Below are 17608 nucleotides of genomic sequence, written 5' to 3' on the forward strand. Positions count from 1 at the left end.
AAGAAAATATACTTAGAGATTATATCCTGGTGGTGAGGGCAGAGTTGGTCAGCCTCTTCTTCTGGCTGGCTGTTAGGCTGCGTGGCATAGCAAGCTAATTGCAAAGCGTGGGCGGTTTTCTGCTGGTCAAGCACTCATCTCGCGTATCTGCACTGTCCCTGGGCTGCTGGATCCTCTCTGTGTGCCTCTGGTTTTGACAAGAAATCATACGCTGGACCCGAAGTACTTTTTCTGCTGGCAGACTTGGTGAAGATGGTACAGAGTCAGAAAGAGTTTGGATGAAATTGATCTTTTCTGATGAAGGAGAATTAGAGTCAGAAAAGTCTTTATAATTCTGGTTAAATAGCTAGATGTCCTCATTTATGAGGGTGAAAGTTTCTCTTTGTTCCTGTGTACTGCCATGATAACTGTGCCAGCTTTTGAACTGAGAGTGTAGGAAGGAGTATCTATTAGCATAAAATTTTGATTAGAAGCATCAGTATGTGCTTTGGCTTAAGTTTGTTGTTCTTTTTGCATTTCATTATTTTTGAAATGCTGTTTCAAGGCCTCCATTCATCTGCAGCATTTTTATGACTGTGGGATTATTTTGCTGAACTTTTGCAGGTGTGTGCATCTTCGTGGAGTTACTGGTACCAATCTTCAATAAATCAACCAAAATTGTGAATTTAATACCCCTGTGCCTATTCTAATTTAGTAGGCCCAGTATTATATGGCTGTACAGCAGTTGCCATGGAAACTAGTTGGCTGTGCCTTGCAGAAGCTTTGCTGAAAAGAAAGAAATATAAGATGAAGGAACCTAAACGAACTCTTCTGAAGGAAAACTGAAGTCTCAACCACATTTAATGAATGTATTGTAAACTGAACAGTTAGAGTGGAAGACTGCATTGTTCTTTTGGGGGCTAAATGACAAGTGAAAGTATGCCTCTGGTATACTCTAAGCTGGTGTGTCTCTGCAGGCCAAATTTTGGAGTTTCTTTAGATCAGGAATAAAGGGAAAGGAAAAGAATTTTCTATTTAAGGCTCCACTTGGTTATAGTTTAGCATTTCATTACCCTAGTCCTTCAGCATTATTTAGTTACTTTTCCTTTTATGACTTTTAATGGATAAAACAAAGTGTTAAATATTGTAAATATTTTGCTGCCTTTTCCTGGCTGCTTCTTTTAGAGTAAACATTAGTTAACAGAGTGGGACAAGGTCTTTGAAGCATGCAGCATTTTATCAGGAAAAGGATGTAGGAAATGAACCCTTTTGTCTCAGATATGCCCGCTTAAAATGTGGATTATTTGCTAGGAGAAAAACAAAACCCATTTTCCCTTCTGTTGAAAGATCCATTAGTTTGAATTGTGTAATTGTTCAAGTAAGGAATCGTCAGAGTGCCATGAGCTAAAGACTGGGAGATACCTAAGTCTATTCCGTCTGAATTGAGCTAGTAAATTAAATGAGACAATTTCAGGAAATGGCCTTTAGCACTGCTACTGTTACACAGGAAAAAATCAGATCAATTTGGTAGTAGTATTTCCGGGATATTATTATTTCCCTTAAATAGAAATTTATCAATTCTCTTACTGAATTTGACCAATAGGTCTGAAATGGAATCTGTGTTTTGAGCATTTGACTAATGTTAATTGGCAGATTGTGTAACATATGTGAATAAATGGTATGAAAAAGTGTGAAGCTGGCAGTGAACAGGTATCACTGAGAAAAGAAACCTGGTGTCAAGCTCACCCCAGTATGGTCTAAGACCCAAGCTGTATGATACCTGAATAGTGATGGTGGGAAGAAAGGAAGTGATTGGAAGCAAAGAGGTTCTTTTGATTCATCCCAGAAATCAGAGCAATTGAGTTCATCAGCTTCAATTCGGTAAGATTAAAAAAAAAAAAAAGAATAGGGTCACTAAGGCATGAGGAACAATTTTAGACAAAGTTTAGTTTTTTAAGACAAAAGGAGAAAAAACATAAACAAATGGGATGGAGGTCAGTTTTGTATATGGAAAGAAAACATACTGAGAAATGGATGGTAGTTGCATTTTTGCTCATATAGTGGAAAAGATGGTGTGAAAAGAGGGAAGATAAAATATATGTATATGGGAGTGGATTTGGGAAAGATACTGAGGAAAGAGAGAGAGAATTAAGAAAACTGGGAACACCTCTACCAAATTGTTGTGGCAGTAGCATTTTGAATGCTCTGAATGGAAATGGATTGCGTTGCAGAAGTGAAAAGAAAGATGTTGCAAGAAATATTCAAATCATGTTTTTATGATTGTAGCAATGGTGCCAGAGAGGGAAAGATATATTTGAGACAATATTATAGGGAAAAAGTATTTGTAGCACAAAAATCTGTAATTAAGGTTTATCTGGATACTTCAGGTGTTGTTACTTATGATAAAAGCTGATGTATGCAGCTAGATCAATCTAAAATGTATTCAATTACAATTGTTTTCAGGAGCTGGAGTTGTTCTTTCCCTCCAGTGGAGGTCACGGACCAGTCAACAGTGCAAAATTCACAAACAGTACTTGTTGCATTATTAAGCCTCATGCAGTTAATGAAGGTAAGCAACGCAGATAGTGGCAGTGAAAGCAATGTGTGCTTCATTGTGTCCATGATCATTCCTGTGCCCTTTTTTGGGAGAATGAGACTGCAAGAGCACGGGGTATATTTCATAGTACATGTCAAAGTATGCAGATACGTTGTCTTTCATACACCTTCAGTATTTCTGCAGTTCAGTTCCATGAAGAGTGGGTCGCGTGCTTTCCATGTGGATACTTGTTAATTTCAGAATACGAAGGGAGAGGTGAAAAAAAGAAGGATAAAAATATACATGAGATTTGGTGAATCTTACTGTGACAGCTTACCATGTCCTTGCTCCCGTCTGCCCACCACACTCATCTGCTGGAGGTTAGCATCCTCATAGCAGAGTGAAAGCAGGACACCTGGCCGTATTGCAGGGCCTTCCACTCACCCAGTAACACATTACATTAAAACTAGTCACAAAGGGAGATTTGTGCTGATATGAATCTTGTTCTGCTGAATGCAGTGGGGATGGAAAGTAGAAAAGGCTTGTTTACTCTATGAAAGTGAGCCAAAGACCTAAAGCATTTTTTGGACTCCATGATGCTTTCTGTACTGGAGAATGCCCTGTGAGCTCACCATATGAGTATTGGAAATGTTTAATGCCCAACTGTTACCATGCAAAAATAATCTCACTTTTGTGTCCTGTACTTAGATACAGGAGCATGTGTAGGAGCAGTGAGTGCAGTAAAATATTTTGGCTCTGGCACTGCAACAGTATTTTTGGGTGTAGAATAAATATTGTCATGTGAGAGCGTTGAGATTTTTCTTAGTAAGATGCAGAGCACACTGCAACATTTTAATCACTTCTCTGTGGATAGCTGAAATGGAAACAGCAGAAGTGGCCGTAGCAGTTTCCAGGCCTTTCACACCTCAAGTGGGATGTCTGGAGAGCTTGCTGAAAAGAAAATGGCTTTCACAAGAAAGAGTCTCACACTCACTGCTGATAACCTGCCTGTTATCTCTTTGAAGCCTTGCATGGTATCTGCTACTGATAAGTCTGCCATGCAGCAAAGACAGAGTGATGTTCCTTTTACAGAAACATGGGCAGCAGCTGGGACTATGATCTTGCCTAGCTAAATGTTTGCAGAGGGGACACTTTTCCATGGCAGGATTGTTAGGGTCCTTAACTTGATTGTGAAAATAGCAAAGGGGATAGCTTGAGCTGTGCTTTCTTATACTTAAGATATAATTTCTATTACATATGGGGGCTCAGACTCTCTCTTAGTGAGCTCAGGTTGTTCCTTCCTACTTTTAATCCTCTTCATTTCTGTAGATTTCATAGTGCCCTGTCTGTTACTTACTTTCTTTTTTCTTGAACTTCTCAGAATCACCAAGACAAATTCTATCCCTCTTTGCACTCCCCTCTGGGATTGTGAGTGTCTGGAGGAGGTGGGGGTGGTGAGAGAGAGAGAAAGAGGTACGGGTACAAATAAACAGAAAATGTAAGTGCACACCCAGCTTTGCAATGTGAGCCCAAGAAAGACTGGACTAAAGTTGAGCTTAATATCCACTATATAGTCCTTTTTCTCACACCACAGAGGGCTGGAAAGGCAGACTGCAGCTGCCAAACAGCAACTAAAATTTGAAAGACAAAGTTTTCCTTGTGTGAGTGTTCTCCGTCCATACAGCTTTGATTACTACCCTCAACAGAATGAAGAAATCAAAACTGAATTTTCTTTTCTAAGTCAGCAAAGTGTTTTGTCAATTTTAAATTAATATCAAGAATCATGGAATTCAGGGACTGGCTATGCTTTTACCTTACTAAGCTCTGCTTGTTTTCTCCAATGTTACTTTGAATGTTTCAAAAGCCACAAGTGCTGCATCTCTTAAAGAGATTACGAGACTAAGGAGGTCTTGTAAAACTTTCCAGAAGTCTGCCTTCTGACCAGGGAGTTGGGCTTAGGGAAGGCAAGAGTCACTGTGGCGCGGTGGTGGCCTCCCTCTTTGGCTGAGAGCACTGGTGTGGCTTCATATTGCAACTGGACTCGTTCCAGTCTGCAGTTTGAGGTGAGATGAATCCTTCTTCACAAGGGCTGCAGGAACTCTCCAACATTAGCCCAATGAGCCAGGAGTGTTGCAGGGGAGAGGATTTGGCTTTCTTAACCTGTCCTCTTCTGTCTTCCTTAGTCTTTCTTCTATTCTTTTTCAGCCTATTTTTGTGAGTAACAACAAAAATATCACTGACTGGCATCTCTTTTAGGTACACTTGGTCTTCTTATAAGGCGCTTTGCTTCATTACGGTTGGAAGAACCATGCGCAACAGAGTAGAGAGCTGTGCGTTAGCTTTGCAACAGTTTTTTGGAAGTCTTAATTCTGAAATTACTCTCTTATGATTAAACTGCCTGTTTTAAAGTTGAAGGATTGCCTCCTATAGATTTTGAAGCTTTTAAAGTTTTGAGCATGCAGTGTGGTGGTGGCAGGCTGTCTCTACGAAAATGCCACCATTCCTCCTTCCCTGTGCGGACTGTTTTGGAGTCAAGGAATAGCATGCTCAGGAGAGCTCCCAGCTGCCTGTCTGAAACAGGCAGACAAGAAGGGAGAAGCCTGGCTTTAGGGGTTAGAGAGCAGAGACATGGCAGTGGAGCAGGTTGGCCCCATGGATTGTGCATCTGTACTCAGAACGTTTGAGAAAGGAAGGGCTGACCTATTTGGGCTCAGTGATGCGCAACGGAGCAGGGAAGCCCTGCTCATCTCATCTCTCTTTTAAAGGCTGTTAGCAACTGTATTCAGTGATACCTGAGACATTCTGGTTATACCAGCAAGATCTCCTGTATCTCAGTTGAAGTAGGTGCTGTAGCAACTAGTGAGCTGCCCTTTTGGCAAAATTGCATGTAGGAGACTGTGTGGTCTTAAAAATAAGCAACTTGCTTACCCCCAGCAACAGCGCTTCTAGCTGTGGCTGTGCACCCTGCTGTTTCTGGTGGGGGGAATGTAAGTGGAAACACAGCAGCTGGAGAGGAGAGGAAATCCTGTGTGGCCATCGGTGTGAAAAGGTAGTTTGGCAGAGGCATGGAGAGGGATTTATGTGGGTCAAAGCAGAAGAGCCTCTTAGGCATTGCAGATTTGATTTGTGCTCCACAAATTTTCAGTATCAAGTATCTAAAAATAAACCTTTTTGCCATTTCCTGTGCGCTGCTGAGGCTTTGAACTTCATTATCTAATTACCATGAATATAATCTGCTCATTACACAGTTACAATTACGTGAAGTTTCACTTACATATTTGAGCTTATACGGAGCTTTAGTCTTTATTTCTGCAGAAACATTTGACTGATTCATGATTTGAATTTTGCTTTCTGGTCCTTTTTCTCAGTGTTTCTTTTTCCTCCAGAGTCCGTTCCATAACTGGTTCTTAGAAGGAAAAATTGTCTATTTTTCCATCCTGGAAGATGGTTTGCTTTAACCACAGCTATAAGCTAGGAGGCTTTTCAGCGAGCTTACCTTGCTGTCAAAAGGTTGGATCTAATCCCTAGTTTACGCTGGTTAATTCTTGGACACAGTCCTTTCTTAGAAACTGACTTTGGTTACCGTAGAGGGTTTATAGGGTTCCTATCCAGTGAGAAAGCAGTGGAAAATCACTGTTGGTTTTATCTCTGGCCTTGCTGACCCTCTTCTGATGGGCATACAGAAACATCTGTTGCTAGGCAGCGGCAGCAGCGCAGCCCGAGCACCTGCAGCAGGACCTGGCGCAGCACTCACGCACATGATAAGTCCTGTAAGTGAGAGTACCAAAAGTGTCTTCCACGCTGCGGAGGGACCCTGGGGCCTGATAAAGGCTGTCAGGGGAGTTATGCGAAGTTTAACTTCAGCTGTCAAGGGTGCTGGTTATGCTGGAGGGGTGGTGTCACTGGCCCTCTAGGAACTTGTATCATATGCACCTCTTAAAGAAGTAGGGCAATAGCTATTTTGTCAGTCTGGTGTCAGCATAATGTCTTCTGTGGAGGATCAGAGATGTGAAAACAGCTGGGAAGGCCATTGAAGACTATGTAGCCCAGCACTCGGGACTAGATAGCTTTAGCTCATTCTTTAGCGGCTCCTGCCGGTGGAAATGAAGCACTTCCCCAGCTGGCTGGAAAGTTGGCAGTGGCAAGGTGGTTGTATTTTAACTCTGAAGAGGGTTTGTAAGAGCAGTGCAATTCCTTTTTATTGGGCGCTGGAAGAATGCACAAGCAACCTGATGCTAGTCCATGCAGACTTGTTCTGACCAGGGGAGACATGATGTTGTTTGACCCCTCTAGAATCTGCCACGCTTTTCAGTGTCTTTTAGCCTCCTCCTTCTCTTCTCCTGAGACCAGTTTTCAGTCGAGGAGGATGGTAACTAGCAAGAACAAGCTCCTCAGTGTGTTGATTAGGATTGTAGGGCTTAATTGTTTAATAATTGGAGAGTTTTAGTGTGGATCTGTGTTCTGTAACCCACTTGCGTCTTGTGCTTGGAGCTTCTGATAATTCAGATACAAGGTCACAGTTGCAATCATTTAGACATTCTCTTTTTGTAATTCCCCTCATGTTATTAGATCTGGAGGTATTAGCAGTAGTGCTCAGAAGCCAAAACTGTAAATGCACCAAAATGGATGAACTCCAGTTTAATGCCCTGAGGATAGTTATGACTCGACTGTTTTTTAGGCAGAAATAGCACCTTGTAGATCACTGGGTGGGATTAACTTTAATGTATTTATGTGTGACAGTTTAGTCATGTTTGCTGTAGGAATTAGAATTTGGTATTTCATGACTGGTTTAAAGTTTCTTTGATGTGGCTTTTACTTAATTCCTTTAAAAAACGAGCAGAGAAAAAGTGGTGAAAGTAGTGATGATCAGACTATAAAGACTGAGGTCAGAAGTTTGTTATATTTCACATTTTGTACTTAGGTTACAGCACAGAGCTTGAGAGATAAAATCCTGCCCTCCTTTTCTACACTCCCAAGCTGAGACGTGGGTTCTCTTAAAGTTAGGATTTTGTCAAAAACAAATTTGGGGCTGGAACTTTGCTATGAACTTGAAAAGCAGAACTGCTAGTCGGGAATTCGTTGGACCTGATGCAAACTGAAAGGCCTGTCTAAGGTAAGGAAGCCTCTATGGACATGAGGGCTCCTAGATGTGAGACTGGGTACCCAGACAGGTTTGTTCTCCTAGTATGTGTTAAGCTTGAGATTTTGTTCTAACATTGCAGGTAAGTTAAACCCTTGTCCCTCTTTTGTAAAAAAAAAAGTGGTAAGTTACAGTGCTGTGTTCCACATTATTCTTCAACTAAAATTTAAGTCTCACAGAAAGCAAAAGGAGCAGGAGTTCTTCCCAAGTGGAGAAGATATTCTGTGGAAATGTGGTTTTAGACCTGTTCTGAGTAGATGATAAATCTTAGAGAGCGCTCCCATCTTAACTTAATACCTACTGGACTGCTTTAGAAATTCATAGACCTTTATATTGATCAACAAAATGCTGCATGACAAGTAACCATAAGAATCATATTTCCTTATTTATGCAAATACTTAGAAAGATTTTAATTGAGAGAGTAGTTCCTTGCTCCAGAGACAAACCTAACTTTAACAAAAAGAATACCAAGGACAGTAGTTCAGTCTCAAGCAGGTGCAGAAACAGGGTTTACTTATGTAGGATCTCAAAGAAGTTACTTTACAAGAGAGAGTGGGGAGAGAAGGACTAAAATCCAGCATTTTAGTAGATTATATGTCTGACTGCAAACAACTGAAGAGGTGTTCCTGATACGCAATATACGTGTTGCTCTTTGAAAGAGAGAAGGCGTCACTATGAAAATGTCCAATTGACCTCTGTAGTGTGCTAAGTATAGTTACATGTATGTAGTTAGGAAGGGAAATAAGCTGGAAAAGAAAGAGAAGATGGGATAGAAGAGGTGCAAATCTGTCATCATTCTCAGGACTAGGTATCTATATCACTGGTTTTTATCACGATGATTTGTATTCATTAGATAAGATTTTGTAAACAAATCTGGAAATTGGTGGGGTTTTTTTTTTCAGCCTGGGTTTTTAGACATACGTTTGAGTAACTCATCATTTTGATTTTCAGGAAACTTAGAAGTAGAACAAGGTTTTCAGAAAGCTGTTTTCTCATACTTGAGAGAAAATGAGGAAAGCAATTTTTCTCAAGTAATCTGAAAGAATATCTTCTGTCTGTGATAAGTATTCATAATAGAAAGGTGAAGTGCAGATGCTGTGGACTTCACCTCATCGTAGGCAGAACTTTTCTTTGTATCTTGTCTACAAGGTTGAGGGCGTCAGTGATAGCCTTGATACAGTTAACAATTAGAAGTCTGGAAATGGAAAAATGGAAATGGAAAAAAAAGTAGGATGAACACAAATCTTTGCAGATGCTTCAAAGAAGTACAGTGGATTGTTTGAGATGTGACCCCTGGATAGTCCCACATGCAATATGGCAATCTTAGTGCTGCAATCATTGAAAACTACTTAGTAAAGCCCTATGCTTTCAGATGCAGGTGTTTTTTTGCAGATGGATTTGCCCAGGCAGAAAATGTATTTATGCAAAATTAAATGCACTTTGTTTCTTATGTTTTACTTGAATATATTATATATAGGGTGTTGAAGTGTTTGGTGGTGTCTGGTGGTGCTGGGTTTTGTTTGTTTGTTTGTTTTTGTTCTCTTTAGAGAAGCTAGGAAAAAGTGATTAAAATAAAAGCAACCTACTTTTACCACTTTATCACCGTTTTTTAGAAAAAAAATTAGCTTCCATGAGAACAGCAGTCCATCCACTTCCATCTGTGTTTTAAATTCTTTGGTGTAGTTGTAATGATGGGTATTTCTTGCTTGGGATGTTTGTTTTTGAAACCGAGCCTATGTTGTTTCTTGATTATTTCCTGCATAAAGTTTTAGCAGCTTGGCATTGGCTTCCCAACTTAGACTGACTTTGAATTCCAGTGGCTAGTGGGGAAGTGACATTTATTTTTTCTAAGTATGAAGAATAGATTTTACATTTGAATTGATTAAGGTAGAGGGGGAAGTGAACTGGAAATCCTTTCTGACAGTTTGAGACTGGAAGGACGAGGAGGAGGTATACTTCAGAGAAAAAAACAGATCAAGTGGCATAGCCAATCCTTACTGAAGCTTCTAAGTATCCTCCTACTACTGGAAGGAGAGTGTTTCCCAATAGTCTTCAGTAGACTTGATTTAGTGGTACTCCTGTTGCTGAAAATCATCTCTGTGCAGGGACGATGGTGTTAACATTAAAAAAAAAAAAAAAAAGAAGACATTAGGAATGAGTGTTTTATTACTGCATTTTGGGATTTTCATTCGTAAAGGGTTAGAGAAAAGTTAATTCTAAGAGTGGTCCGGGGAATTTCAGGCTAATGAAACTTCTTTCATACCAAGGAAACTGATGAATCAAGAGCCTATAATTTCATTTAAATCACTTTGATAGTGATGATATGATGGACATTAACCAGCATGTCTTTTTTGAAGGAACATATGCTTTGCTGATCTCTGAATTCTCTAAGTATAGTTTCCATAAAGGAAGGTAAAACAGAGCCAGATAGTCTAATTCACTTGAATATCAGTGCCTTCATCAAAGTCCCTTGCTGTTAGGAAACCAAAATTTTCCCTTAGTGAAGTAATTCGTATATTTAGATCTGTGCAGCATAGGCATCTGCATAGCTTTAAATGTTTTCCTGAACATTGGACTGGACATAAGCACATAAAATTAAAAGGGCTTTACAAGTGAAATCTTGTCACCCATCCTTGGGCCAGTTTTTGTCAATGTTGTCATTAATGACTCGGATGGGGAAGGACAGAGCATGCTTGCAGTGTTTGCAGATGGTACCAAGTGCCTACTACAGTTTTGGAGCATGTGATTAGAATTCAGAACATTCCTGATGAACTACAGAAATGAAGCAATGTGAAGAAGATGAAACTGAATATAAACAACTGTGTAGTCCTACCATGGAGAAGGGAAAATAAATGCACAAATATAAATAAAGAAGAACTGTCAGGGTATCAGTGAAAAGTCTGTAGAGAAATGGTTGGAATAGTGATATATCATAAGCACAATCAGTGTTCACAATGTTGGACACGCTTTGTTTAGGTTTTTTTTCAGTAACTAGTTCTGCTCAGTGCTGATGAGAGCCCAACTTGTGTGTCTCTGGGCACTCTGTTTCAAAAATAATATAATCAACTGAGAGCAAAAAGAATAAGAGATTTAGCCAATGAAAACTTGATGAAAACTTGAAGGGTTTCATTTATTTAACCTGAGATGGAGAAGACAGGGATACACAGCTTTCTCTATGTAAATTTGGAAAATATGTGCATATTTACTAATTTAGATGAAAGAATATTTAATCTAATCATTAAGGAAAACTTCAAAGTATATCACTGGCCTGATATCTGGAGATGTAATGGAACCTTTGTTACCAGAAGTTTTTTGAGAACGTTTTAGAAAAATTTAAAAAATGCAGCCATGCATAGTCTAACTTCACTGTATCTTGGAGCAAAACATAAATATGTTGAAGTCTCTTCTCTTACTGCCCCTTTCAAATCAGAGCGTAAGGAGAAAGGCAAGGTATTGGGTCTGAAAAGAGCCAAGACACACAATGTAGGAGTATGTGATAGTCTTTTGCCAGGTCGAAAACAAATGATAGAGCTTACAATATATTTACTATTGATCTAGGACAGTGAGTTGGCAAACCTTCCACAGGAAGTGGAATATAAAATTAGTAAGGGCTGGAGCAGATTATAGAGGATCTCCTGAGTGTTTTAACCTCCAGAGATAAGTTAATTGACAGTGCAATAGTAGATTAAAATTATTGTTTATAATTAGAGGCTAATGCACACTCAAGGCATAATTTTAACCATTTCCTCTCTGTAATTGTAACCATTCAGGCAAAGTCCCATGCACAGTGTTCAGTAGGGATAACCAGAAAAAAGAAGGAAATATTAGTAAGCATACAAATGGTTTGAATTATAATACTGAATGCCATCAAATAATCCAGTGGTACAGCCTCAACTAAAATATCATGTTTAGTTTTGTTTATACTCAAGAAATAAGCAAAAGTGAATGAAAATCATTATAGCCATAGAAACATTCTCCTGGCCAGAGTGACTGACCATACTCTTTTCAAGTGAATAAAAATCACTGGATGTGATCACATCAGCGGATGTGCTAAAGGAGTACAAGATAAGGAACAACTCGAAAGAAAGAAGTAAAAAGAAAAACAAACCGGGTATTTCTTTTTAAGCTTTCTCTTAGCACAAGAACAATGAAAGACAGAAACCTAAGCTTTTCTGGTTTTTTGTAAACATACAGTCATCAGTTTGAGTTCAGCATAACTGTTGCAGAGGTATTGATCTTTCCTTCTTAATCTTTCTTTCCTCCTCAAATTCCCTGCACAGCCAAATTGCTGGATACTTTCTGTATCCTGGCTGTGATCTTTGACTTGAATTTCTGTATGGGTTTTTGTATCTGAATTTTAAGTGTGACTCTTCCCATCTGTTCCCATGCAAGAACTCCCAGAACGTGTTTTTTTTTTCCCTACCGGTTTTCATCATTTTGTGTCTTAATGCCCTGTCTGGCATTCACAAGTGTGGTCTAGCCTTGTTCATAGCAGTTCAGAAATTTGCGGCTGGGATTAAGCCTTTGAACCTTCCACCCCCTTTGAATCTTTCTGTGGGTTCCCATTCTCAGTCACATCAAACACTCAACCGTTTTGGTTTCAAGGTCCCCTAAGATTTACTGTCTGTATGCATAATTTTTCTTGTGCTAGCAAAATGCTGGCTTCTATTCTCCAGTAAAGCAGTGGTGATATCTTTTGTCTTCACCCGTATTGTTTGGAAAGATTTTCACCAGTGCTGCAGCATTGATAGAGTTCTTCATAAATATCTGTAAAGCTGCCCTTCAAACTTCTTAAGGTTCTTCTTTAATACAATGCTTAGAGAGAAATGTGGAATGACGGAAAATCTTGGGTTCTATCACTATAAGCAATATTCTTTCATCATTTCCTCACATGTTCTTCTTTATCTTCTGTCTGCATCCACTTGTCTTTTTTCTTCCGCCTCATGGTTGGGCTGGCTAGTTTCTGAGCTCCCCTTCTGTTCTCTGTTGGCCCAGTGTCTGTCGCTGAGGAGACCCTCTGTCCCTCTGTGACTCGCTTCTTTGTGCTCCAGAGTACAAATACAAAAATGACTGGATACCCTTTTTCATACAGTACACAGTGGGGCTGGGAGATCAATAGCTGCAGGTTATCACTATGGCCGAACTTTTGAGGAGTCTAGAAATGGTGTATTTATGTTGCATAGTAAGAATGCCTCGAGTTGCGTTATTTCTAAGTAGAAAAAACTCTCTTTTCTGAGAGAAGAGATTGATAAACTTTGTTCTTCAGGGGATAGGTTGATAATTGATGGGAAGAAGTGCACTTTTTGAGAAGGAGATCTCTCAGCTTCCTACTGAACACTGTTTTGCAACGTTGTCTGAAACAAAGATTAGTGAGAACTTCAACTGAAATACATTGCAGGAGGGCCCAGGTCTGACTTCCATTTTTTCCTCTTTTGGAATTCAAAAAGGACTTTGCTCGGAGTCAAGCCTGATCATGATTCTCTGGAGTTTTGGGAGAGGCAATAAGGAATCAGATAATTTCATTACACTGTGAAGCAAAATTGCATTTTTAAATGTCAAAAATAGACATAAAATGAAATTGCTACTTATAGTTAGTGCTACTTTAAGCATCTGGTATCAGTTACTTCTAGAAATACATTATTGGATTAGGTGGATCATTGATCTGATCAGTCACGGCAGTTGTATATTCCTGTCGAAAAACTGTTGTTGTTCCAGAGGAATTATTTTTAATTATTGGAAGGGTATTAAAAAAATGACATATAGAGGTTGAGATGAGGAAGCTAGTTCTTGACTTGCTTTGAAGGCAATCTGCTGTCTTGCCTAATAAGCTTTTAACGGTGGAATGGTTAAATTGGGAAACAGGCCAAGAACAAAGGGAAGAGAATGTAACATCGCTAGTCATAGGGCTGGTGGTTCATCGTGGGCTGGGACTGGCAGGTCCTGGAACACAGCTGTTACATTCCATTAATTAAAGTGCTGTTAGGTTAAAAGTGACTTTCACGAACTGTTTTATTTTATTCCAATCCATAATTCTGCAAACAGTTGTAACGTTTTTCAGTCTGATGTCTTCCCTGCTTCTTTCTGCTTCTTAATGAAATACAATTTTCAAATATTGTATGTTGTAAAGCAACAAATTGTAGAAGACCAATGTAACTGATGAGGTCTTGGTGCCTTATCATTTTATCAGATTAAAATATGTTGGAAGATTATCTGTCCTGTATTAGGTGCGTAGTAACAATGCTGCCTAGGAGACATAAAGCGCGTGCACGCTCACTCTCTCTCTCTCACTCTCATATTTGTTAGGATTAGTACTAAGTTCCCCCGGTTGTGTTTAGTAATGCTTGTGATTCTTTTGTGCTTTGTGACTGAAAATTCATCACAACTGGTGCCTAATCTGCAGTTTTGATTAGGGTTCTTACTGTAATCACATTTTAAACATGCACTGGCCCTGTTTGAAGGGTCCTTAAAAAGTTGTTTTTTCACTACAGATCTGTATTTTAAAATTGAAAACAAATTGTTGAAAGCTGCTGAAATGGCACTCTATCTAATTAGTTCTTCTTTTCCTCAGCCTTATCTGCCCTCAAAGGAGAGGACATGACCCAGTTCAGTCATGCAACTGGCTGAAAGCCTGAAACAGATCCCAAGCTGAGCCTTGAGCTTCCACTCATCTGTTGCTTGGGGATTGCTTCTATGCTTTTTGTTTCTGTTTTGGTTCAAGTAGAGTTTGAAAGGAAAGCATCCCTGGGAGAAGTGATACATGTTTTGCCTAAACTGGGACAAGGGAGGCCAAGTCACTGGATTTGTAGATCTGCGCTACCACTGGCAACTTGCTTATCCTCCTGCACCTCAATTCCCACATCTGGGAACTGGAGCTAACATCCTACTTTGCAAACATAAATGAAATCTCATGCCTCTTCCTCAAGGCACTTTGAATTTTTTTGGCAAGACATCTATCTGTGTACGATGGTGACAATAATTCCTTTGGTTAAGCCTTTTGGGTGCTGCAGTTGTGGGCAATCTGTCTGGAGCAACAAGGTGCTCTGTTGCTCTGATGAGTGAGAGTGAACTCAGGAATACAATGTAGAGGAAAATCTTGATAGTTTTATCACAGTTAATTATTAAACGAACCTTGTATTAAAGACCTTTATGCAAAACACATTCCTACTTTGATTTCTATCATTAAAGGAGCCTGTCTCCTTTCTACAGAGAAGAAAAATCTTAATGACTTCAGTAGAGAAACAGCCCAAAAGGCTGAATATTTGAGTCCCCCTTTGTTTCTCTAAAACATGGATTTTGCTTACAGCTCGTAAAACTGCCTAAGACAAAAGTTCTGTAAAAAGCAGATCTCCATAGTACCCCAGAACCTGATACCTGATGAGTATTTTACTTAGATTCTTGCCGGCTGTGAAGGCCTATGAGAGTGGCCCATTCTTGACTGATAAAGTGTAAAATGGAGATCTGTCATGCAAAGCAGTTTTCTCATACCAAGGTAGCCTTGTCCGTGCAAGTGGCAGTTGCCATTTTTCTGCCACTGCCCTTTCTTCCCTCTTTCTTTGTTCTTTGTGAAGCAGTGGCTGTTGACTGGAGTATTGGCTCTGAAGATCGAGAATGAGGAAATGTTCATGCTCTGTCATAGATTATTTATTCATTTATTTATTTCCTGAATGATTCCCAGCCGGTCACTTAATCTCTTTATAAACTCGCCATTCATCTCTGAAGTCAAGACTGTAGGCTGGCTGCCTCGCTGGAACCAGCGTGTGGAAGTGCCTGAGCTGCTCAGCCTTTCCAGCAGTGTGGACAAAAAGAAACTAGAGGTCTGGTTTCTCTCTGTGACGTGGTCTTGCGTTTCCTGGGCAAACCTGTCCAAATCCCTTCATTTTGCTGCTGCAATTATTTTTTTTCACCTTGAAAAAAAAGGCGAAATATATTTTCCTGGTTTCACAGGAGTGTTACAAGGAAACTTTTATCGGTGCTAGTGAGCTATGGTGTAACAGTATAGTGGGATGGCAGGAACTGCACCTGCCTCCGCTTATTTCTACGGTCTGTAAGCTCAAGGAGCTGTGTGGACTGACTATGTACCAAAATCTCAGGGTTTCCCTTTAGTAGTTTGAAAATTTTTTTGAAGAAATATGCGCTGTTTTATATGTGGAAGGTTTTTCTACATAAATCTTAATGTGAAAATACAGTGGGGGATACTTCAGGGACAGCTTTTTTCATTCTCATTTGTAAATACAAGTTTTGAAAGCCCTCCAACTATCCGTCTCATTTACTCAGAGCTTCCACTGACCTTTTAATGTGGTGGGAAGCTCACCAATCCTATGCCACAGGTATTAGCAGACTGTGTACAACTTAGGTCTTGAGCATGCTAGAACCTAGATACCAGATGTGCTTTATTCTCATCTACTAAATTTATGCAGTGCTAAAAAATCCTGCAATTTAAAGACTAGTTAATAAAAGGATTTAATGACCAGAAGTCAAATCCTGCTGTTGTCATTCATTACAGGGTGTTCTTCTATGATTAATTCTGCTCTGAATAGATGTCCAGAAATGTGTAGTTTCTCACAAATTCTTCTAGAGGACAGGCATTTACATTCTATAAAAATGGTGATTCTATGAAATTCACTCACACAGAGTACTGTGTTGGCTGACATAATCTTTCAAATGGCCTGATCTTGTAAGCACAGGCAAATCTAAAATATACGTTCAGTGGAAAATCAGTGGTTCTTGTTCTCCAAAGTTTAGTGTTTTGTTTTACAGTGTCATTCAGTCTTTGAGGATGCATTCTGGAGAGAATAAAGGAAGCAGTACAATCAGCAATAACATATTTGTGAGTTATAACCTTAGAAGCAGTAGGTTATTTTGCACTAATGGTTTTTTCCCATAGAAGACATGAACTTTTGTGCTGGTTTATTGGGAATATTTATTATCATCCTGCATTGTTTCTAGCTTAAAGTAGGACCCTCCAGTCTGGTTGAACACTGTATAAAAACAGCAAAATAGGCAGCCTGTGCCCTGAATTGATTATTGTTTAAGCATCAGTATTGCCAGTGGACTTAATTAAAAATATAAATCTTGATCTTGAAGCAACTGGGTATTTTGCAATTGATCTGAGAAGGGCAAAGGCTTCACTAATTACCTTTTTTTGGTAGAGATTCTTTCCAACAGCTGCATGAAATTTAGTTTTTTGAAATCGTCAACACATCACTTTAGATAGAACATCAGAGTATGTGAACTCAGCTCTGCTCTCTGCTTCCTCTCGCAGCATTACGCCAACATTGTTTTTTTGGTTTGAAAATAAGTGGTATATTGGCATAAATACCTTCCAGTTGTAAATTCTGCTTTTTAAAATTGAATACTGTCTTTTGTGTGTTTCTTCAGGGCTAGCTGGAAAGATCATAAAAACCATCATCAATGAAGGATTTCAGATCTCAGCTTTGCAGATGGTAGGTTTCCTTTTGTGTATGTTTTTCTGATAAACGGAAGTTGGAGAAGTGCTGTGTGAGCTTCACAGCAATGCACAGGTGTTTTCCTGCAATACAAAACCCTTGTACAGACTGTGTAGCAATGTTTTGGGATCAGCACTGTTCTTGTGATACTTGTGTTTTATTATTTGATTGATCAGCTGATCTGTTTCTCGTTGCTGGGTGACCTTGAGCCAAGACACTTTACCTCTCTGTATCTCAGTTTCCCTATAGTTAGAAGGGGGATAATGATATCTGTCTCTTCTGGAGCAGTTTGAGATATCTTTACAAAATGTACTAGCTAAGATTAGAGAAATGATTGTTAATATCCTTCCTCAATTTTTTTTTAATAATATTTAGTATGAATTTGGGGGAAGGTTTTTAAAGATACTTAAAGGATTTTGACACGCTGATCACCCTCAGCAGTTAAAGGAAGCTGGCACAGAGATTGTTCCCAAGGGTAGTCCTGTAAGTCCTGCCCTTGGATTTTTG

The 17608-nt window shown here is 39.4% G+C and overlaps 1 protein-coding gene across 1 annotated transcript in view; it reads left to right on the top strand.

Annotated features, from left to right (window-relative positions):
- NME7 (NME/NM23 family member 7) overlaps positions 1-17608 on the top strand; it is a gene marked incomplete at both ends in the record, with an annotated part of 54530 nt that overhangs the window by 15003 nt on the left and 21919 nt on the right. The window contains 2 exons of the mRNA XM_009573092.1: positions 2443-2548; positions 17034-17098. Of these exons, the coding sequence (XP_009571387.1) occupies positions 2443-2548; positions 17034-17098 (171 nt within the window). The remainder of the gene's footprint in view (positions 1-2442; positions 2549-17033; positions 17099-17608) is intronic.

This window comes from Fulmarus glacialis, unplaced genomic scaffold, assembly GCF_000690835.1.
Source record: "Fulmarus glacialis isolate BGI_N327 unplaced genomic scaffold, ASM69083v1 scaffold30792, whole genome shotgun sequence".
Classification (NCBI taxonomy): domain Eukaryota; kingdom Metazoa; phylum Chordata; class Aves; order Procellariiformes; family Procellariidae; genus Fulmarus; species Fulmarus glacialis.